General features: G+C 37.6%; 1 protein-coding gene across 1 annotated transcript in view; it reads left to right on the plus strand.

The window, feature by feature from the left end:
• LOC147871780 (uncharacterized) overlaps positions 1-25,096 on the plus strand; it is a 73,824-nt gene that overhangs the window by 18,679 nt on the left and 30,049 nt on the right. The window contains exons 2-3 of the mRNA XM_087360138.1: positions 4,278-4,396; positions 24,227-24,447. Coding sequence (XP_087216264.1) covers positions 4,278-4,396; positions 24,227-24,447 — 340 coding nt within the window. The remainder of the gene's footprint in view (positions 1-4,277; positions 4,397-24,226; positions 24,448-25,096) is intronic.

Consider the following 25,096-nt stretch of genomic DNA (forward strand, 5'->3'; position numbering starts at 1 on the left):
ATTATTTTGAAATATTCAACTAACTTTAAAATTGCAACTGAAAATTCATGAATGAACATATTTACAACTCATTCGACTGTGTATAACTGCTGCACTATCAACGTAATCTTAAAATAATCTACAAAGAATTATAAAGAAAGTAAAGCTATACCTAATTAGGTTTTGGTGTGTCAGTATAATTAACTAATGGAATTTATTAATTATGTACTGGGCCTACTATAATAACGTTTATATCGGTGAAAGCTAAAATTTGGATTAGGTAATAATGCCTGAGTTGCCCTGCAAATTATGTTATTGTGTTCAGTATTACCAGTATGAGAAAATTCCTTCTGGCATGGATTTCATGATGGTATTTACGTAATGTGAAAATAAATTACTTCTGGTGAATTTCCCCACTCTTGCGAATAGTGCAATCTGCTATCCTGGTTCAGTTGTTGATTCTGTGAGAGAGCGGTTTTATACGACCCAATAAACTAAGCTTTCTCGTTACGGCTGAATGTTAATTCCCCGGTGTAATCCCAGGGATCAGAAATATTTTAAAGCTAAGAGTCTCTTGCATCTGCAGCAAAGAGCAACGATGGCTTCTGGCAAAGTGTATTGAACTGACTGGGCCTATTAGTTTACATACGCTGGTGCAAGTTACTTGAATCCACGAGACAGAAATGAAACATTCATATATCTACGTCGTATTTAGGATTCCAGTCCGTCTGATTCAGTAACTACAACTGTAAGTTAAAGAATGATTATCATTAACTACTCTTTACAAGTTATTTTCCCTTCGACTATTATTGTTGAATGTTTTAGCCTACTAGCCTGCTAGACGAAGTTTGAATGTTTCTAGCGATGGTCTGACACAACTTGTAGCTGTAAATGTTCTATCTGAGTTCGTCCATGACCTTGTTTTTTGACTAAAACCACAGCGTTTCGGATGCTGGTTCTGAAACGTTGATAAACTTCTACCAGAATATACGATGCAACATCTAGGAAAAAGTCAGATAAATGTAAGAAAATTGACGAAGAATAAAATAAAATAAATTTTTCATGGAGTATTTTCCTTCTTGAGTAGGTAAGAGTCGTTTATCTGATCACCGCCTTGTATGGAATAATCGGACTCATTACGCCACTTATGTTTGTCCTGAGCCAGATGATTCCAAACCTCACTAACACATTATATTTATTCCTTTAAGATATATTTTATTATTCATCTAACTACGCACGTCCTCAAAATGTAATGTAATTTATATATCTGCAATAAACTGTTGAGAATTTTGCATTTAATTTTAAGTAATTTTACAACTTCTAGAATAGGGAAGGAAAATAGAGGTACAGTAAAACTCTCGTCAGCGACCAATTGAGAAATAACTTCCTGCACATCGTACTTAAACCATCTAATATAACTTAGATTTTACCTCAGTATCCTAAATGTTCACAATTGGTAACTTTGGACACAAAACCGTGTAAAATCTTCACTGATTGTTTCCGAATAATTATTGACAACTTGTACTGTGGAATAATAACGTATTAGACGCTCAAGACTGTCTTAAATACTGCATGTTCGTAAGTGTAAAGTCTTTTATCCAAATGACTGCCGATGGAACATGGAGCACACAATTTACGAAACACGATGCGAACAGTAAAGTCGTATAGTAAATCAGAATTAAGGTAACGAACACATGCAATTCTCTAACGAGCTCCGTGTTGTCGCAAGCCTTCATTAAACTATTAGCAGTTTAACTTTATCGTTCTCGTTGATACGCGTCACTCCTACTCACTAGATGGTTGTACCCTGTCGACAAATGAAAGAATTCCGTAAATTTTGAAGTCTGCTTTTATTTATATGTGATTTATTTGACGGCGTTGTCAACAACATCCATAACTGTAGTATTGGGAAGGCAAATCACAGTTAGTATGAAGTTGTCTGTGAAAAAATTAAAATTTCTTTCCTTTTCTGGTTCTTTGGAATCTGTTCCTATGACATATTTTCACATTCTATATACGTTCTTCTACTTCATGAACGCATGACGCGCAGTCTTAATTTTTGTACTTTTAAAAATTCGGTGAATAAGGTTTTCTGTTTTTCTTTTAAATGTTCTGCCTCGTGGTAACTAAATTGTTTCTTAAACTTTAATCGTCCTTATAATATCTATTCTGCAATCACCTGAAGAAATGTAGTGTAACAAAATAGTATCTCACACAAAATTTGAATCATATACCGTTTTTAAATTTGAACTGTCTTTTAAAATTTTATATTTTGTTCTGTGAACTTTACGTACTGTACCTGGATTTTTTCTGAAAAGCTTTTTGTTTGCTTGTCCTATCGCGTCTTATATACACTGTAGAAGTAGAAAAGGTCTAAGAGTTATTACAGATAAAATCCATTTGTTAGTCTCGAACGCACTGCAAACAACCACTTCAAAATTTGTGGCATATTCACTGTTTGCTTATAGTTTTGTCTTACTGAAGACATCTGGAATATGGAGCCTGTGACCGAAAGAATACAGAAATTGGACCATTCTGATTAAACCCTGAAAATGTGTTCGTGATCAGAGCATCGATTCTTGACTTGCAGGAGCACACAGACTTGTGTCAACACTGAGAGAAGCTGCCTTAGTCGTCATTTATCTTCTGTCTCCCTGTTCAGAAATTATCGACGTCTGAGACGAAGAGTGGTTTATGTGTATTTCGCATTTCACTTCACGATTTTTCATAACGTAACAGATTTTATGGCTTTATTTAAAAGTTTGTTTAATTTTCACAATTAGGAATATTAATATTCTATTTTTAACGGTTATTAATAATAGTTACAAATACACACGATATGTAATGATGTGTACCGCAGCGAACACTTGAAGTATATCGAGAAAACAGAATTTTTAAATTCAGTTATCCTGGACACGTGTAATACAGTTTTTCATTTGTACGTAATAGAAAGACCTGTGTGTATTGGTAACATAAATAAACTTAGCATCATGCGACGTGTAAATGTAGTGACCAAATTGGTGAAGGGTTAATTCTTAATTTACCGTTTTTAGCTAATAATGATTCTGTGTACTGTTAATTTTAATGTTTTGAAACTTAAATAGTTAATTACTCGAGTAGGCAATTACGTCGTTCTGAAAACTGCTCCATGTTGATGGAACGTAACGAGTGTTTTAGAGAATTTCGTTGCGTCGTATTGATTGAAGACAGCCAATTAAACATTCAGCCAGTTCAGAAAGCGGTAACTAGATACAACTTCATTCGTTTCGACATTTAAACAACTCTGTAATTGGACTTGCATGTAGATGTTCCCTTAATGCATACCGGCATATCCGTATTTTTGATAATCTATATGGGTTTCCAAGTGTTTTTTAATGAAGTATATATAAATGCACGACCAATGGGAGTTTGCCAGTTTCTCCTTACCCACATTTAGTTTACAAACAGTTAATGGATTTAGATTAAATTCAGTATTGGCGGAGGTCTATGCCAACGTTACAGATTTGTTACAACCACTAATTTTCACGAAGATAAATGAGTGAAGAAATCTCACAGTATATAAAATGTGTTCTTAGCTTAAAATTTTGGTCTTATTGAGATCTTTAAGTCTTATTTGAAATGTTTTTAACTATGAAGTATGCCCATATGTAACACAGTTTAAGGAAACGTGGTTTGTCCTTGTATCCAGATTGCTGATTATCTTCTTTGACGATGTATTTAAACTTTATTGTCTCTTTTATATCTATATTAACATTTTATGAACACATACTTTTATAACTACATGTATCAACTGTTTTAGCATTTACTAAACTAACTCTGTGTTTTGTCCAGGGAATATGTTGATGGTTTCCTTGAGATTATCAGAATCAGCAGCGATTATTTCCTTAAACAATGTACATCAATTTTTCTTTGAAACGGTGAAGCGCTCTGCTTTTTTGAAACTGAATCCGAATTGTTAAGACTTTAAAGCCGAATCTCGTCCAAATAATACTTAGATATTCGTTTCGTTATATTGAAGACTGTGGTGCGGTATTGTAGATTTTTCTGTTGAATTCCTCGCTTGACCAATAATTTTTCTAATTGAGAACGAAACGCAATTACAATTTAATAGCATTTAAATATTTTAAAATATTTAAAAAATATTTTATTACAAAATATTTTATATTTTGATGTTGCAAACCAATTTACCTTTCCTATGAGTGACTGAACCTAACATTGTTGTTATTCATGTGTTACGATTTATGTATGTACAATTAATGGTATTTTAACCATTTTTTGTTTTGGTGACGTCTGTGGAGACTACTGCTGTACTAGCCGGTATTGCCAGATTGCCATGTGACCTACAGACATCGGGCCCCACCGACAAAGTGACTCTTGTGATCTGGTACAAGGACAGCGGCAGTAAGCCAATTTATAGGTAAGTACATTCATTAGAGTGGCTCTAAACGGACATAGAATGCATTAAAGGCTATTTTTAAATGACATTTTTTGAAGTTATGTGTTGTACGCAAATTTTATAGACTACTTTTCAGAAGGGATTAAATGAATAGAATCATAATTTGTGGTAATATAATTTCTAGTATAAAATTACATACATTTTCAAGATAATTTGTTTCTTTACTGGCATATTTCCTTAATTCCGATTTTTTAACCATCTAAGCTTCAGGAGATAAAATATCTCGTAAGACTGGATTTTACATTCCTCTTTTTTAGGGCTTAATACTTAAGTCAAACTAAGCGTTCTCAATTCCTGACTTTTCGTCTTCATTTGTTTTCATGTATCACTTTCATACGGTTTGAAGTGTTGATTAGAAACTATAAAATAAGGACAAATGGCTGCTTGAGAGACGGGAATGACGTTATGTAGTAGGAGCAGCATCGTTAAATAAATTAAATAATTGCTTGTCATTTTACTGTGACGCGTGCTGTGATGAAACAGCTGAAATTATAAGTTTTCAGCGGCGGATGTCGTGGGGAGATCTGACGTCAGAACATTTTTTTTCCCTCCGCGGTTACGCAAAATGTGATCAAGCAACTTCTTCAGGTGGAAAGGCATGAGCGTGGATGATTTTGTAGAAAGTGATTGAAAATGTGAATTGCTGTACGCGGACAATAAACTGTTGCCGAAAAGAATTTTTAGAGCAGAAGAAGCAATTAATTAAAAGCAACCGTTCTGGAAAACTAATTATTCTCAGGTAATTAACTTTTCTTGGGCTTCCATACGTGTTGTGCAATGCACAGTTTATGCATGTAAATTATTAACGAAGCTTTATATTTTTATGAAAGTTTATTTCGTGTTTGCCTTTGAAACTGAAGCTCGTCAAAATAATAATTAAAATTTCAGTTTATACCTCAAAGAGAACACTGCACTTCGTTACAGAGATCAAGTGATCCAATGCTGTTTAAGTAAATAATATATGCCTACACTGAGGATCGTACAAAGCCCATAAATAGAAAATGCAGAATTTCTGACTGTTAAAGCAGGTGGTTTGTATAGTTACCACTGGGCTTTAAAGAGTTAATGTAAAAATATTAAACTCTTATTGCGTAACTTGTGTGAAATAAAATTAAACTTGATGATGTGTCAGATTGTGTTGTGAAGATGTGCATAAGTCGATGCAAAGTTCCACGCGGTAACCTTGACATCATGTTGGGAGAATTTTTATATAAAGTTTTGTTTAATCTCTTCTCCCTGGAGGTCCGATCCACCGATACCCATTCCACAGTACGCAGTGTGGAAGTCAGAGTCGATCTGCATGTGACGGAAACAAGAATATTCAATATTTAAACAACACAATATACGTGAAAAACTTCGTATATCTTGCCCATAGGCTTGGATTTGTAAACTCGCAGCTTTACGAAAATGTCTTACCGCCCTCAGGTATAAAAATCGAACTCCGTTGTCTCTTTCGGCAAAGCTGGATTTCTTTCAACCGATGACGGAACTTGAATCACATTCCGAATTGTAAAGGGTTTCAAAACTAAGGTCCAAGAGAGAGTCGAAGTACCGGTCGATTCTTAACATTAAACTTGCAGCTGTCTTAGGAGTGACATGTTCAGGGTTTTGGTGGAGAGACGTCTTTCAAAGCGGTCACTACAAAGGTCGAGGAGAAAATAAAGAAAGTAATTAACAAGGACCTTTCGGAGATGGGCAGATCATCGTTTACAATCTTCAGTTCAATTACGGATTTCGGTATAAGCGGTTCTGAACCTCCAGGTCACTGTCGGAGATTGTGAAGATTAGTTAATACACTGTACATGCAACATTATAAATTATTTTACTCCGAAGGGTTGAAAAAATGCAGTGTTATATTAAGTACTGTTATTTCTTTAGATTTGATCCACCGTTCAATATTCTAAAAATGAAGGAATTACATTCCGGGAGCTAGCCTTGTTTTTTGGAATACTGAACGATGGATCCAGTTTAGAGAAAATGTATTCCTGTATGTATCAATTATACATGTTATTTACAGTAATGCAATATCGTCATGTTAATGTTTACAAATGATTGGTCTCCTTCTAAGATAGTGTGTTCACAAGAGCAGCGTTTCCTGTGATTAGGGAAGAGTCTAAAATTACTTGTTCCTGGTAGCGAACACCGCCTGATGATACAAAGTGCCTCTAGCTGAAATACGTTCTTTGTGTACACAACCTTAGTTCTACTGTGTACAGCCGTTTCGGAATGTTTGTCAACTGTCTCTTCTTATTATTAGAAGCTGAGAAGGCGCCTTTGAGCGACAGGTGGTGCTGTTTCGTAATGGTACGAAGCAGTTGATGAAGATTCAGGAAATAATATTTATCACATGATTTGAATACGTTACTGACAGAGGAGTATATCTGCACGGCGCAACAACGCAGAAGACAGCAGTCTTACAATTAAATGTACTTTTACACGGGCCAAGTTTACTTCTACGCGTTCCCAATTTCTCATTCTCACCTCCATTTCGACCACCATATGACGTATGGAAATCAAAAAACCCTAAAATAAATTAAAAAATAAATACGGGCTGTGTTAATGGTGTAGTTGTATTAAAATCTACAAGGCATTTCCACTCTTCTTCATGTGAATGCAACGCTCCACAGTCTGCTGAGTTTGATAGTGGTCTTTCGAGGACGTGGACCGAAACTAGTTTGTGTATTTGATGGTTCCAAACATCAACAGTGTGACGACAGGAAACAGCACAAAGAGAGAACAGTTTCCAGTACGCAACTGTGAAGCGTTTCGGTTCCAGTTGATAATATTGCTCGACGGTTGAAATCGGTCCTGCAAGCAAAACTCAGCCCCAGTTTGTGGCTTTGACACAAGTTCAATGGGTTGCGAGTCTGTATTCTCTCCCTCAGCATGAACCACGCCGATTGTTGAAGAGTACATACATCCAGAACGTCATTCATGAAGGTCAAATTTAGTTTTGAAACTAATTTTGTTCAAAATATCTTATTGTATAATTTGATTAGATTGCGTTGTTACAAGTGTTTATCAACAGAGAAGAGCGTATAACACGCAGACAATAATAAATATATATTAAAAATAATAAGAATAACGGGGTACGCAGTGGCCACACGGTCTAGGACGTGGGCGTTGTGCCGCTTGGTCACTGGGACCGTGGGCTCGAATCCCAGTCAAGCCATGGATGTTTGTCCGCGTTTTTCTGTGTTGTGCTATCCTGTGTACAGGTATAGGCCTTGCGACGGGCCGATCCCTCGTCCAAGGAGTCCTACCAAAATGTCTATATATCAAGCCAACGAAAAGTTGGGACCCGCAGTGCTCAGGCACTTGAAGAACGGGTCGTTCCCAGTATCCCCAGTAATAAGAATAACAATTTTAATAAAAAGAACAACATTCTTTCAATTTAAGTAAGAAGAAGTTGCTAGGTAGTGTTCGGCAATGAACGCTCGTGGAACGTGTGAAAAAGACTTCCTTTTACTTAGACTGTTGAAAGACGACTGACGGAATGGCGCGGGCAGGTTACAACATGACGTGATCTGCGTGGGCTCTTGAATGGTCACAGCAATATTGTGTTTATTAATTATATTGAATTGTATTTATTTACACCCATCAATATTTATTTTAATGCACACTGCGTGAATGTTCGGTCACTTTGTTCGGACTGATTTCATGCAGAAAAGCTATTCTTGATAAGCTGAAAGTCGCTCATTTTCTAAAAATGTCAGCTTGCCTTACGGAACCCTGAAATGGTCGCCTGTGGGCCCCCTCCACAAAGAACTGTGCCCTATGAGATTTGTGTTTCTCACGGCGCCGAATTTGAAGATGACTGTTTTCTGGGACGTTCTGTCTTGTAGTCCCATAGAAACTGACTGACGTTTCAGATGTTTGCTGCACTACTATCATCGCCCTGATGATGGAAGCTTTAAGCATCTCTAATACGTCGGCCACTATCTACACGGCGAAACATATCAGAAGTTAGGCTCATCCCATACCCCGAGACTCTAAGTTTTAGGTACGTTTTACATTAACCTCCCTTATTCATGCTATCCCATCATGCGTGCTACATTCTGAACCAATTTTATCCTCCTTGATGACTTTCTACGCAGTAGTGTTATGTAATTTCACTATCAAGTGTGAATAAAAAATTGGATGAAGGTAAAAGTTTATAACCGTAGGAATGTCTTGTGTCTGAAATAAAATTAGAAATGTCGTTGATTTATGACTTTTATCTTATTGTTTATTTTAAGGGTAGTTTTTAGTGTTTTAGACTGTATTTTCACGACTTTAATACCTTTTGCCTCTTTTCGTGTCATACCTTTATTGTCTGCTCTTTTACTGAAGTCATAAGGTTATAATTTTTATAACTTTTTGCATTTTTGATACTTAAATGCACAGTTGAACTAGACGATGAGAAAATGTTGCAATACAACTTTCATTACGTCGTTATGATCATTATTGTCCGGTAAATTATTATCTATTATGCATTATCGACTTATGTTCACTTCTGATATTTATCGGTACTAGTCCCTGTGCATAAATGTAAGAGGTAGAGATCGCATGTTAGATCAGCTCTATCCTAATTGACACTATCATTTATCGTATGACTCCGTCTGGTGTATTGTTTGACATTAAAGTCGCAGATAAACAAGCATCGATTTTGGTTTCTATCTGTCAATCTAAAACACCATAAATATGGAGTTAATTCCCTGTTGATCACTACATATCCTCCACATCTCATTTGTCATCTCCACTGTCACGTTGTGACGTCATTGTGAATTTGTGATAACAGTTCCGTTGTGTTGGAACTTAATTACGTTAAACTTGTGTTCATATTCTGCAGTGGTACAAGACTAATGGCAGACAGCAGCTATACGTAGGAATTGTAAGGTGATTCAGAATAGCGATAGGTCGGCAGGAAAACTCATTACAAAAGAATGTTCATTTTAGATTCATAATGGGTTATAATACAAGAGACCGAAAAGGAACACGAACGTTGTTAAACAAATGACCAAGTTATGTTCCGTCTTGATAATGATTGATTAACTTGGTGGTGCAAAGTCCTGCTAAAGAAATTAACAGTCTAAAGTGAAGCTTTCGCGGTGACTGAAATTGATGAAAGACTCTCTGGCGTCAGGTGGCTGAATGGTGAATGAACCATATCTTCTGCCAACGTTTCGAGAACAATCTCTGCTCTCATCCTCAGGGCAGAGTCTTTCATCAAATTAACAGACGCTTAGCTAGTCAGGAAATACACCATCTTTTATGAAACTAAAAACTTTAATTTCTGTGTTTACAAGAGCCTGTCTCTTATTTCTACCCCGTAGTAAATTACTCAAGACCTCACTTTCATGTTCCATGTCCGCAACATCCATTCTAATATTATCCTCCCGTCTACGTTGTATGTATAAATTTCGCTTTTACCCCGTGGGGCACTCAGCCCCTAACCAAGCCGCGACTCCTTTTCCCGGCATAAAGAACGGGGGCGAGGGGGTCCTCAAACTTACCCACTCACTCCATCTAGTACCAAGGTCAAGAACTAGTAACATCTATGCATTCCCTCCCCCAAACGCTTCTATGGCGCGTGGAGGGATAAATCTACTTTACGCACCAAAACATTTCGTTTCCTCACTCCAATGACTGCTGCATGTCCCGCCCAGCCGTTGCTTCTTGAATCGATCGTTCCAGTATCGAACGCGTGGCAGAGTAAAACTCTTCATGTAACAGTTCCCTCGTTTCGTTTTCTAGCAAATTTACAGTTTTCTGCTCAGGACTGCTTTCTCCCGATGCCACATACCCGTTTAAAGTAACATGTAACATTATGGTTTGTATATATTAATATTCACGTTTATAAAAGTGAGACGTTAAGACAAATGTGGCAGCAAATACTTCCTGCTCTTATTTTTTGACGTAAATACGTCTATGAGGAAGGGTCATTCGGCAAAAATGTGTTACGAAAAAGTGTAACTTCATTGTTATGTTACCTAGGAAGCGTCATCTGTTTATCAACAAATCGACAATAATGATTACCTAAGGAACATCTATTTACTCGGCATTGTTGTTACCTATAAAACATTTCATTACATTACATTACCTTACCTTACCTTACATTACATTACTTTACATTAAATTAAATTCAGCTACCACAGACCCATCTTAAGCGTAACTAATTCAAGTCTTAATCAAATTGTAATCAATTGTAAAGCGGGTATAAAGGAAATATTTAGAATAAAGCCAATATATAAACTTCCTTTCCGTATAGACGTATTTACGTCAAATTCTCCGGAACCGTGGTTCCACTGTCACTTCTTTTCCATTAATATAAGACCAGTCTCGTTACTATCCTTCCAACGTCCTCTTGGTCTTGTCAGGTGTTTGTTTCCGTGGGGTTCTTCAAGCAGAACATTATATGTAATTTTTTATGTATGGCGCGGAAGTGTTGTTTGAATGGGAGAAGTTATCCGTTTGGAAAGGGGAAATTTATTTTGCAACCGGATCTCTTCCGGATTTGTCCCACTGTTCAGTCAATTTTACTTCATAAGTTATTTAATCACGCGGATTGGAATTGTCTGAAAGCATTCTGCAGTCTTTCCCAGCCATTCATTTCTATACGTATGTACAGTAGAGTCCCGATTATCCGATAAATGCGGGACCAAAGGACGAGTTGGAAAATTAAGAAGACTAATGAAAAGACACATTATACTACATTATTAAATTGCTAATTACTATATGGTTTCAAATTAGATACCTCATAAAAGTATTTTTTAACATAAAACAATTTTTTGAATGAAAGTGTTTACTTTTGAGAATTAAGTAATGGTATTTTCTTCAGGGTCTCCTTTCTTTTCTTCGCGGCAAGGTCATTCCACCACCCAACATTGTTGCGTCTGTAGCAACTGAGTACTTAAAATGTAGAAGGTGATTCATTCCGCTACATGTCAAGTTGACTGTTGATAAAACGGAACGTTCCGACACGGCACGTCAGTGCTCGAGCTCCGACCTTGCACTTGGCTGGTTTTCAGTGATTAGTCGAACGAGCTTATTACAGGTGTACAATATTCTGTGTTTAGATAATGGGCGTCTGCTTACTACGTCTACTGAGTGTTTGTTAATAAACAAAGAAAATGAACGAAAGAAGGCAGAATTAAGAATAGAAAAAAGATGATATATTAAAATAGAATGATGGATGGGTGGAAGAAGGAATAGAAAGAAGCTAATGGGAGAACAAAAGAGGGCAGTTATAGTGAGTAGGATATGGATATTTGTTGGAAATTATATTGTCTTATATCTGAAACTATGAGGGGGTGAGGGGACCATGAAATAGTACAAAAGTTAAAGGCGAAAAGAAGTACAAAATCTAATATTACATTATATAGAGAGACGGAAGCTAAAATAAAACTAAAAGACAGGCGTGGAAAAAAGTTGGGATCTCTTAAGAGAATAAGATGGAGGTAAGGAAGACAGACGTATGAATGTGAGGAAACGTGCTGAGAATTGAAGAAGAAATTTGATACTAGGGGAGATCGATAGGCTAGGAGAAACGGAGGGATCAATTTCAATTGGAAATGGAGAAAGGAGATGAGGAGTGTAGGTAGTGTAAAGGAATTACAGGGACCTAAGGAAGGGGTGGAGAGTAGAAACGCCGGAGAAAGATTTGTCAGGAAGATATAACAGAAATGACAATGTGACGGAGGGAGTGTGGCAGGAAGACTCACGGAAATAGGGACGGGCTGAACATCGTAGAGGCGCGTAATGAGGGTGGCAGGCAGCAGAGGCCGAAGACCCACGCATTTAGTTCGACATTTAAAGGTTGCAGCTTCACTTACCGATACATTTGTTGTGGTTAGGTACAGATGGAGCAAATTAGCGAAACACTGAACTCGGAGGGAGTCAGTTAGAGATGCTGGCGTATAGATGACAATCGAGCAATATGGGGGGGGGGGGGGGGGGGGGGTACAGTGGAGCAGCCTGCAACTGTGTGTACTGGCTGTACTGAAATGTCATCGTTATATATCAGAATTGTTTTAAAATTTTGTCTGAAGGGGAAAAGGACCTGGTATGGCTTCCGCTACTTTGCGTTTCCATACTACTTATGTATAGTTCGGTCAGCTCCTATAATAATGCTCGATGTTTGTTCGTAGTAATGCCACCGAAATACAAGCAAAGAAGAAGTTTGATTTAATCTGGCGTTGAAGGCGGATTGTATATGAAGTTCTGCAAGATACGCATGGGTCTATATAATTAATTAACCCTATGGGACAGAGTCTTTCTTGAGCAGCTATTAGTGGCCAAGAAACTGCCGAGCTAATACTTAACCTGTAGGTTCATTAGAGTGTTCGCAAAAGCCCTCCACTAGTTCCTGTCCTGAGACAGTCTCCGATCCTGTTTCTTCAAGACCTTCCTTAATTTTATTATCAAGTCCACGAATAGCTCTCCTGTGGGGTCTCTAATTTTGTGGTTTTCAGCCGATCTTCTGTATATACAGAATGTACCAAAAAGATGTATACACAGCAGCAACTTTGATGGCCACTTATCAATCAGTTGCTCATCATTGTAAACTGTACCACGAAACTATGTGATCATTTTGAACTGCTACACTAAATTTCTACTCACTAAGTGCCGTTGCTAACATGTAATGGTACATTTTATTAAAATATATTTATTGAATGTGAGTGTACAGCTTTTATGGGACAACCTATATCTACAAGTGTATAAAATATATGAATGTTATGTCACATAGCGCGACTTCTAGAATTAATACTTCATACTTCTGTTATTTTACCCTTTGAAGTTGCAGTTCATCTAAATTATATTTAAAGGCTTTTATTCTACCAACGAAAACAACACGTATTCATTACAAAAATTAATTGGCTAATGGTGTTTATAGGAATAATCGATATTTATTTTGAGAATTATATGAAAACCGTAAATAAACTCTGCAGGAAAAATGCACATTTAGATAATATTTATGCGGGTGGTATATATAATTGCCACTGAGTTTTCTTACAATAACTTTATGTAGCACAGTCATCATTAATACGTAAAGGATACGAAATGTGCTTCCTCCTCGTGGGAAAACAGATTTAAAACGAAGTCCGGTGCTCTTACTTAATGTAAAGCTTCTGACAGGTTGAATGGCCTACTTTAGAAGTCTAACTCAGCGTTATTAAATCTCCTTTAGCTCCTAGTGAAACTTTCTCACAGGCCAGATTTTGCCCTTTTAACGAAAGAAGAATAATGGTAGGCTACGAACTGCAAGCTGAAGGCTTCCATTTATAAAGTACGGCCTAAGTAAAACAATGTATTATCACACGTGCAGATTTTCAATATAAATAAAGATATTTTAGTAATAATATTTATGGATTACATTTTAAATGTTTCTGGTTCGCATCTTGACCTGGAAAACAGATGGTACTTTATGTAATGTGGGAGTTTCATATTCCAACTGTATTAATTTTCTGATTATCTAAGTACTCCTGGCTCCATCGACCTCTCCCTGTGTCCATAAGCGACTCTTATATATCTCATTTGGCATTCTTGAAGTCTTGGAATTTAAATGACTTCGTTAGATTTCTACGTTAGAAGAAGGGCTCTCTTTAAGGGAATCGACCTCGTCGAGTGGAAAATCAAATGGTATTTACGACCAAAAATAAGCTAAACAAACAAAACCAGATCTAAAAAATATCAAAGTATATCACTTCCGTTTCAGTTGAGAGAATGTTACCATACTTTTATGGTAACTTTTGAGTTAAAGTCTTAAATTGTAAGAATAAAATATAAAACAATGGTATGAAATTTCTCTTCTGTTAGTGTAAAATAAGCCGGATCAAAAGCGACATATATGATACTGAAATAAAACCACTGATATGAGAACAAACCTTTAGCTAAAGCCCTGATTATGAGAGCCACCTGTAAAAGTAAAGTTTTTCCCACTATACGCCATGTAGGCACTTGGGGGGGAGAGGAGGTATAGCTCCTCTTCCTTGACCTCGGCACTAGATGGGGGTGAGTGGTCAGCATCACGCCCCGGCCGGCTTTACCCCCGGGGAAAGAACCCCGGTACCCATTGTAGAGGAGGCTGGGTGGGCCCCAGAGCCGGTCTGGACACAGAGGCTAGAGGAAAAATCCTCTGCCCCCGTCGGGGATCGAACCCCGGCCGTCCAGCCCGTAGCTAGTCACTATACTGACTGAGCTATCCTGTACTCGTAAATAACAATTACATTTTCAAAATTATTTTAGGTAAACGTATGATAACGTTTCTGCATTACGATAATTTGGATTATATTACATCGCGCTTGTTAGAGATGAGAAATTCATACAAAATTTTAACCGGAAACCATGCAGAAGTGAGAGGAAAATATTTAAACACTTCGTAAAGAGATGAACGTGAGGGCGTGGGCATAGTACGGTCAGGATACGATCAGAGTGTTTACTGGTCCGAACTGTACTGAATATTTGTGTTCAGTAAAAGGTGGGCGGATTTTGTGGCTACCTAAGCGACTGTTTGTTCCTTAAGGATTCTGTTTCATGGAATTACGCTGCTTGCAATTGGACGCCATGGCGGAAAGCACGTGTGCGTAAGGAAGACAAATATGACTTCATGCGTATTTATTAGGAACTCGCCTGTCGCTAATAATGCCAGAAAACCAACTTCCTTCCTGCTATTTTTCATAGTTTTATAAGACTAATAACTCTCGTGGAAGCCACAACTTATGACAAAAACACGTGTGGCGGGTTAATGTGTTGTATTTTGGAATCTAGTTTTCTTTCCTATGATCCAATGTAGTCCTGTTGGTGGTTACATCTTCAGGGTAGAAACGTTCATGACAATAAAAATGTGGATTTTGACCATTTATGTGACTGTGAAATCTGCTTGATGCTTGACAGAGCTTCAGAGGATCGTACTGCCTCCATCTTCAGAGTGCCGTTGCAGACATTATTCTTTCCCGAAACGCTGGTAACGACGTGTGTTTCAATATGATGTCATATGCATGAAGACCAAAATTATAATATTTTACCCTCGTGAAAGTCAGAAATTTAATTAGTTTTCTTGCTTGATGTCGTGTAGAAGAGATTCCCTCTAACGCGTCTTAATATTTTTAGAGATTGTTCCTTATATAACACAGAGAAATTATAATATTAGTACTTCTTTACATTTATACACATTTGTTTCTTTTCATAAATTTGTCCGATTGATGTTTTATCGATCTTTTTCGAGGAATAGAAGACGGGTGAGGATGGGAAATTGAATGTTTTGTTTTATCATTGCCAGACGTATTTTCCGTACGTCTCTTAAGAGAGTGGAACGTTACAAGAAATTGTGTCTCTGACTGTTTTCCAAAAGGAATAGCACGTGTCTGTAATTGCGTATTTAAGATTATGATCGAATTTAATTTAATTTGTGAAGCTTTAGATTCAAGCAGCAAAATTAGGCTAGATATCAGCCAAGAGCTTCATACTTAAGGAATCCCGGTTTGGGGGTGTTATTACGGGAATGAATAAAATACATATTTGTAATGCTAAAACATAGATATTAAGGCCTTTTTTATTGAAATGTTTGCGTGTAAAATATAAAAATTCTCAACCCGGGGAACTAAAGTTTAAAGTGTAGTGTAGCGTGCGTGCGTGTTTGTATAGGCCTAAGTTTTTTGAGAGATGTAAAGAGAGGGAAAAGGCAGGAAAGATAAGTAAAAATTTGTCTAAATAATCACATTTCTTGTCAGTTTAGAGAGTATTCCGAGCGGTAATTTCAATGACCTATTGTCAGAATACTTATGAACTTGTTTGAGGGAAATACGTACAGCGAGTTTAAAAAGGTATCCTGGTAATAAATTATTAGGGAGCAGGGTGCGAATTTATATTGTATTTGAATACGAAACAGAATGTCGTATAAACCTTCACAACCGATAATACGAACGGTGAACGGAAAGAATAAAGCAGTTTGTAGGAAATTCCATTAAATTTTTAATACTATAATTAGGCCCAAATTGTTAAAACTTTGGAAAACTAGAAAAATCCTTCAGAATGTCTTTCAACATTTATATAATTGGACTTAATCATAAAGTAACAATTCATTACCCAGCTTCATATAATTCTTTATTTTGACAGAGAAATCTAGATTGTAAATCCCATGCAGTGTTGCATTTTGTGTGTCTATCTGTTTATCATTCACATCATTATTTTGTAATACTATTGAATAATAGGTCAAAATATTTAATACGAATATTATATCGGGATTTGTATGTTGGCTGAGATATATTTGCTATGGGCTATACACTGTGTTTTGGAACTTGCCTCTACACTGGTATTTAGGTGATTGGGTGCATTTATACTGTCAGCTGAACATCTACCATGTTTTAAAGAGCTATCTCGTTGGTCCGTAAGACAGAAATAAAGGCATGTCTGTCACAGTAGTGACTTACATACTTCGCAGACAATTCTTGTCCAATATTCTGGATTTTAATGTGTGTCAGGTTAAAATACATTTTGGTATGGACTGCCCACCCTGAACGTTCTAGTATCATCCCCTTATGATAGAGGCATTATTTACCCCTGAAACGTCGGTAAATTTCTACGAATCTGAACTGTACAACGTATCAGAAGACAGTCATCATCTTAACTATCGCAGTGAGAAACTAGTGCCTCGTTAAAGATGCAGGTGTTATAAATTTTAAATTTTTATGTTTTCTTTCTATGTTTCCTTAATTTTTATTCTCTTTGTTTTCAGTTTATCTATTGTTAACACCAGAGCAGAACAAAGATAGTATCATCAGACAAAACATAACCGATGTTAGACACGAACCGTCAGAACAATATATGTATTACATCTGGCCACTGGCTAGGCTTGTCTTTAGTAACATCACAAATTAGTAATTTTAATGAACGTGTGTAGACACTACGTAAATTATCTAGGAGTTTTGTGTGAAACATTAAACTCCGGTCTCTAAACAAATTAGTCGGCAGGATGTATAAATAAACACAGTCAACTCAGTGTTGCCGTATAATTTAGGTGAAAAGCGGTATCATAACGAAGTATACACACACAGTACAAATATTTTGATAAGTTGTTAGCATTGTACTCAGAGAATGATCAGATAATTATCAGTCATATGAAAAGAGTTCGATGTCTGGCAATGTATTAATTAGGGGCGGTCTTCAAATTACATGAAACATGTAAAGGTGGAAAGAATTTTTAATTGCAGAATGGTCTTACAGACAGTTCGACTTAAAAGTAAGCTTGTGAATTTTAGGTTATCACTACGGTAAATATGATGGTAGCCTTCTGCGTTGTAACTCCGTGTGGTCGTTACGGAGGAACATACAGATTCCATCTTCAGCACCTACCTGAAAGTTTGCATGGCGTCACAACCCTGACAAAGGAACATAAACACGACAGATAAGCTCGGTTTTTTGTAGGTTGCAACGATTTTAGGCGTATAAGTTTGTTCGTAATTTGTATGATTTTTATTGGGATAACACAGGCCTGAAACTTGGTACCACGACAATTTATTTGTGGATGTTATTATTTTCTTAAGAAAATTATAACAGTGGTTCTTGATTGTAGTAGGCGAAATTTAATGACGATGCGTGTTAAAATGAGATCCGTTTATGAGTTGCTTTGAACACTTTGTTTTTAGGAGAAATTCACCACTGACAAACATTTTATTTTTAACTTTCGTTCCAACAAATATGGAAGCCTTTTTTACACACACGCACGCACAAACTTACTTCCTTTCATAAGAAAACTGATTTATGAAACACCGTATAAATATTTATGTACACGGATATAAATCGTGAGAAGTTAGTGTTTTCTCCCTATTTACATATTCGTGATGCTTTTCCCCTTAACTAGTAAGGGAAATATTTTGAATTCATGAAATAGTCGGCATTTTACATGCGGGGGCATGAAGAACGATTGTTTGTATCAACAAAACTTTCATCAATGTTTATTATTCCATCTAACATACGTCACTGTAATACCCAAATTATTAAAGATGTGTTTTTATAATGTGGGCGTGTGTTTTAGAACTATAAAACGTATGGGTTACGTAAACGGTATTTCTGAATAGAACACAAAATTTATCATAACGTTCTCTGAAAATTTCTTGTCCGTGCTATCTGTAGGTAAACTACTGCAGACCTTTAAAAATTAACTAAATCTGTAAGACTTGAGGTTTTCACAGCGGTGAGTATGAAGATATCCGTCTTCTGGGTTGTTGCGCTGTGTAGTCTGGTCGATGTTTGCCAACGTTTTAGAGGTCATACTGCCTCTATCATCAGGGCGATGAGCATGAAGATATCCGTCTTCTGGGTTGTTGCGCTGTGTAGTCTGGTCGATGTTAACCAACGTTTCAGAGGTCATACTGCCTCCGTGATCAGAGTATGAAGATTTCTGTCTTCTGGGTTGTTGCGCTGTGTAGTCTGGTCGATGTTAACCAACGTTTCAGAGGTCATACAGCCTCCATCATCAGGGCGATGAGTATGAAGATATCCGTCTTCTGGGTTGTTGCGCTGTGTAGTCTGGTCGATGTTTGCCAACGTTTTAGAGGTCATACTGCCTCTATCATCAGGGCGATGAGCATGAAGATATCCGTCTTCTGGGTTGTTGCGCTGTGTAGTCTGGTCGATGTTAACCAACGTTTCAGAGGTCATACTGCCTCCGTGATCAGAGTATGAAGATTTCTGTCTTCTGGGTTGTTGCGCTGTGTAGTCTGGTCGATGTTAACCAACGTTTCAGAGGTCATACAGCCTCCATCATCAGGGCGATGAGTATGAAGATATCCGTCTTCTGGGTTGTTGCGCTGTGTAGTCTGGTCGATGTTTGCCAACGTTTTAGAGGTCATACTGCCTCTATCATCAGGGCGATGAGCATGAAGATATCCGTCTTCTGGGTTGTTGCGCTGTGTAGTCTGGTCGATGTTAACCAACGTTTCAGAGGTCATACTGCCTCCGTCATCAGAGTATGAGGATTTCTGTCTTCTGGGTTGTTGCGCTGTGTAGTCTGGTCGATGTTAACCAACGTTTCAGAGGTCATACAGCCTCCATCATCAGGGCGATGAGTATGAAGATTTCTGTCTTCTGGGTTGTTGCGCTGTGTAGTCTGGTCGATGTTAACCAACGTTTCAGAGGTCATACTGCCTCCGTCATCAGAGTATGAGGATTTCTGTCTTCTGGGTTGTTGCGCTGTGTAGTCTGGTCGATGTTAACCAACGTTTCAGAGGTCATACAGCCTCCATCATCAGGGCGATGAGTATGAAGATATCCGTCTTCTGGGTTGTTGCGCTGTGTAGTCTGGTCGATGTTTGCCAACGTTTTAGAGGTCATACTGCCTCTATCATCAGGGCGATGAGCATGAAGATATCCGTCTTCTGGGTTGTTGCGCTGTGTAGTCTGGTCGATGTTAACCAACGTTTCAGAGGTCATACTGCCTCCGTCATCAGAGTATGAGGATTTCTGTCTTCTGGGTTGTTGCGCTGTGTAGTCTGGTCGATGTTAACCAACGTTTCAGAGGTCATACAGCCTCCATCATCAGGGCGATGAGTATGAAGATTTCTGTCTTCTGGGTTGTTGCGCTGTGTAGTCTGGTCGATGTTAACCAACGTTTCAGAGGTCATACTGCCTCCGTCATCAGAGTATGAGGATTTCTGTCTTCTGGGTTGTTGCGCTGTGTGGTCTGGTCGATGTTAACCAACGTTTCAGAGGTCATACTGCCTCCATCATTAGGGCGATGAGTATGAAGATTTCTGTCTTCTGGGTTGTTGCGCTGTGTAGTCTGGTCGATGTTAACCAACGTTTCAGAGGTCATACTGCCTCCGTCATCAGAGTATGAGGATTTCTGTCTTCTGGGTTGTTGCGCTGTGTGGTCTGGTCGATGTTAACCAACGTTTCAGAGGTCATACTGCCTCCATCATCAGGGCGATGAGTATGAAGATTTCTGTCTTCTGGGTTGTTGCGCTGTGTAGTCTGGTCGATGTTAACCAACGTTTCAGAGGTCATACTGCCTCCGTCATCAGAGTATGATGATTTCTGTCTTCTGGGTTGTTGCGCTGTGTAGTCTGGCCGATGTTAACCAACGTTTCAGAGGTCATACAGCCTCCATCATCAGGGCGATGAGTATGAAGATTTCTGTCTTCTGGGTTGTTGCGCTGTGTAGTCTGGTCGATGTTAACCAACGTTTCAGAGGTCATACTGCCTCCGTCATCAGGGCGATGAGTATGAAGATTTCTGTCTTCTGGGTTGTTTCGCTGTGTAGTCTGGTCGATGTTCACCAACGTTTCTGAGATCATACTGCCTCCATCATCAGGGCGATGAGTATGAAGATATCCGCCTTCTGGGTTGTTGCGCTGTGTAGTCTGGTCGATGTTTACCAACGTTTCAGAGGTCATACAGCCTCCATCATCAGGGCGATGAGTATGAAGATTTCTGTCTTCTGGGTTGTTGCGCTGTGTAGTCTGGTCGATGTTTACCAACGTTTCAGAGGTCATACTGCCTCCGTCATCAGGGCAATATTTATCGCCCTGATGACGGAGGCAGAAATCTTAACTAAAGTTTCATTAACCGGGGTTTCTTTGCTGATAGGCAAAGATTTTGAGGAAGCTAAAGTTAACTACTGTTCTGTATCAAGTGGCAAGGTCAAGAAAGGATGGAGCTAGACGTGCGTTTCTCCATACGTTTTCATGGCGTGACACTTGGTTACGCGCTAGAGACAGCTTTACCTCAACCCTACCAGCAAACCGATTATTACCCAACCATGCATTATTAAGTTTGTCGAGCTTCGTTTGATAAATTATTCGATTTTATGAACTAACTGCACCTGATAATAAGTAACCAGACAATCATTAATGTAGCTATCAGTTACTGTTTCTGTAATATCATACTGCAATACGTAAACGTGCACGGTAATCACTTTTGTTTTAATATAGAAGTATCCTTTGATTTACAAATTTTCGCTACAACGAACCTTGTAAATTTATACCTGCTTTTCAATTTAAGGACATTATTTTCGCTACAACGAAGAACGAATTAATTTGTTATCATTCATTTTTAATGATTATTACAGTACTATGATTAATGTTTTGATAAAAGCAGTTGTTTATTGTTTGTTTACGTAAGATCTGATTTTTATACTAGAACTTCAGTAATTTCGATATTCCTGCAATGTAACCGTCTGATTTAACACTTCAGTGATGTTTGACAGAATTAATTAGTAAGAACTATAAATGAAAACCTTATTTTTATAATTTAATTATTTTCTTACATATGTGGCCAGAATATTGAGTGTTTCTGTCTGGAAGTCTAGAACAAATCACAATTTGTCACATTGAAATTAATATGAACTTTTTTCGATTTACGAATTTTTACTTTACAATCAGATTTTAAAGAACGAATTACATTCGTAAATCGAGGGATAAGTGGCAGGGAACATTATCTGAAGCCGTCATGAAATTTTTACGAGGAAGTAAGTTAAGCGTCGAGTTGTCTCTGAGTCCATGGGATTATATAAGCAATTTTTTAAAAGGAATTTAAAATGACGTATCATTTCCATCGCTTATGAGGTTTATTTTGGGATAACTTTAGCTGGATACATTCTACTAATAACGTTAAAATAACCATCTGATTGGAATTAGTGTAAGCTAGTATACAGAATAACTGGCGTCATAATCTGTCATAGGAGACGGCTTCAAAATATTGAGAGTAGCATCGAATATGTTGAATAAATAGTCACATATGGCCGACAAGTGGCGGCCTTGTAACTTTGATGTTGGTCTTAAACTTTAAACCTTTTTCCTTAAACTGTTCTGTTATTATAAAACGTTATAAATGGTCCGAGTAGATGTCCATTTATATATTTCTGATCCGTAAAATCTCCAGTCAAGACGATTTACATTTTTCACAGTCAGCTGAATGCTGGTTCCGACTCTTATCGCTTTAACACTTTCTGTTAGCTGTTGGTGGTTATGTGCTTGTAGGGTATGGATATGGAACACAGCTGTTATCGATTTTCATCGAGATAAAAGCAGGAAGCCAACGAGCGCCAACGCAAATGGTCCATGAAACATAGGAAAAATTAAAGGTTGAGGGCGAATACACTATTTAAATAAATTGTGGATGATAAGAAAAAATGTTATGAACATTTTAGATTGTCTTAGCTTTCATTTTATGTTTACTATAAAATGTTAGTTATGCGAATTGATCGTTGTTCTTTTAGTCCTTAAACAACTGTCTCAGTTCAGAAACAAATATTTATAATTTGTGAGAGTAATAATTTATAAACACTGCACCTACGGCTCGGACAAGGACGTGAACCTTCGGACGTATTCGGTGGAAAGACATAATCCGTGTTAAGGAGAACACGTGAGAAAACAATTGGAATATATCGACTTCGTCTTGGATGGGTGTCTTTTATTTAGGGGAAACTAACTAGAGTTTGAACGCAGTAGGAGATCATGAAGATAAACTTCCTTATGGGTTTAGTCGTGTGTGGGGAGAAAGGAAATATTTTATTTTTATTTATGATTTATTTAACGCCTAAACTGCAAATAAGTTTATATAATGACGAATAATGGTTTAATAAAATGAAATGGGTGTAGAAAGGAGCGGTTTTGACCTACATTAATGCTTTGTCTTGACATTTTCTGGGAGAAACTGGGTAAAATACGAAAAACTCAGTCAGGATAGCCGATTTCCGTACTGAGATTTGGAACTGGAAACTTCCAAATGCAAAGTGGATGTGTTAACCCTCGGATGCGACGTTTGGTAAAGTGGTAACAAACACGGATTCGAAGTGTTTTTTGCTTGTGAATGGTTTAATCTAGTTCTTCAAGTGATTTAAGAAAGAGGAGATCGTGAATGGTATGTCAGAGGCCTAACTAAATTTTTGTTGCTGTAAATGATAGTTTCGTAAATATCACATGGAAATTTTTCTAGAAGATTTCGTTACTAATTTAGGACAGGACGGAATTTTAGACCGGGGGTTTATATGAGAATAATTATGTTAATGATATAACATTATCATTAGTGAACTTTATCGCACTTGGAATATCTCATTACCAAAAGCGCAGCACATTAACATAACGATTTACGTAAAAACATTTGAACTTAAACGGATTTAATAGCTCAAAATCACATTGTTCGTACTTCAATCAACAAAAAAAGACATCCAAGTGTGATTGATGTCCGATGTTATTAAGGCGGCGGGGAATTTAGTGTGATATTGACCATTTTGTCGATTAAAAATAAATGAAGTCACATTCGATCAAGGAATAGACGACAATGTAATAGCCTACTCAATGTAATGTAAAACAAACTGAGCGACTTAAGGGTTTGTCTAGGATATTAAATTAAAATTAAAAAAAACTTTAAAAAGTGATGGTTTTAAGTCTGACCTTTTACTTGGCTGACCTCGGAGTACGATAGTACTCTTGTAGTTTTAAACCAAACCTGATGTTTTGTGACTGGCGTATTGTTACAGTAATAGACTTTTGGATGTTACCAATCGTCGTAATTTTTATAACAAACGACGTTTCGGAGACTGGAATTTCCAGAGATATGGAATGGCTCTGTCGGTAGCCTTTACCTGAGTACAGAAACAAATATTAGTATCCGAAACGTCGTTTTTAACAAAGAATTATTACTATAATAATGTACAAGAAGTTAATTCTTGTAGTTTAGTTTTATTTTTGGTGGTATTGGAGCAAATAATGTCTGTGACGGTGGCTCAATGGTCCTGTGTGTGTCCTCAGCCCAGTGTCACGTTGCGGGCGTCACGTTCGCAATTTTATTACTGTTCTTATTGGATTACAGCCTAGACGCACAGGGTCATTCCCTAGACCAGGCGACTCACTGGGCAGACGAACAGGCCCCGGGAGGACGCGCGTTCTTTCGCGTGACGGACGCCGATCAGCCGGCAGGGACGCATCTCGCAGTCGAGGACGTGCGTGATACGGGCGCAGGCTCGTACAGGTGCCGCGTCGATTTCCAGGGCTCGCCCACGAGAAACTCCTTGGTCAATCTGACCGTAATTGGTAAGTAATGCCGATGATTCTGGAAACAGTAACATTCTTTCTTGTTTTTTTTTTGTTTTTGTTACTCACTAGCAAATGTTCACAGTGCAATATTTTTTGGGATATGATTTTTTGGGCGGTTCTTCAGTCAAGCTTTGTTTGTTTGTCTTCCCGTTGGTAAATTAACCTTTAACAATGGTGAGGAAGTGTAATGTAATAAAAACGCACAGTCATAAATATTATCCCATGAGGCACAAGACCCATTTACAGCAATTAATGACAAATCAACTAATCAAGCTAACAACACTTGCTTATTATATAAATATGTTATGTATCATTCATTTTTATGTATTTATTCTTAGTTTATTTGACGACGCTTACAGTAACTCAAATTATAAGCTACCAGGAAGGTAACAAATTTGTATTACTAATTGTGGGAAATTAAAGGTTGAGTGACAGGGTATTTCGTAACGCTAACTTCGGTTGGTGGGGCCAAAGATTGAATTGGCGATATCCACAGATTGAATGGTAATTTCCTGAAGCCCATTCTCTCTCCCATAAGAAAGGAAATTTGGCTAAAATGGGCAAAATCACTATATTTCAAAGGTTTCTACGAGAAGAGAATATAAAGGCCCACGCATTTTTTTGGGCTTGGCAGTAGCATCAAGCT

Source organism: Zootermopsis nevadensis, unplaced genomic scaffold, assembly GCF_977971745.1.
Source record: "Zootermopsis nevadensis isolate Lab colony 2312 unplaced genomic scaffold, Znev_1.0 Znev_ptg000039l, whole genome shotgun sequence".
NCBI lineage: Eukaryota > Metazoa > Arthropoda > Insecta > Blattodea > Termopsidae > Zootermopsis > Zootermopsis nevadensis.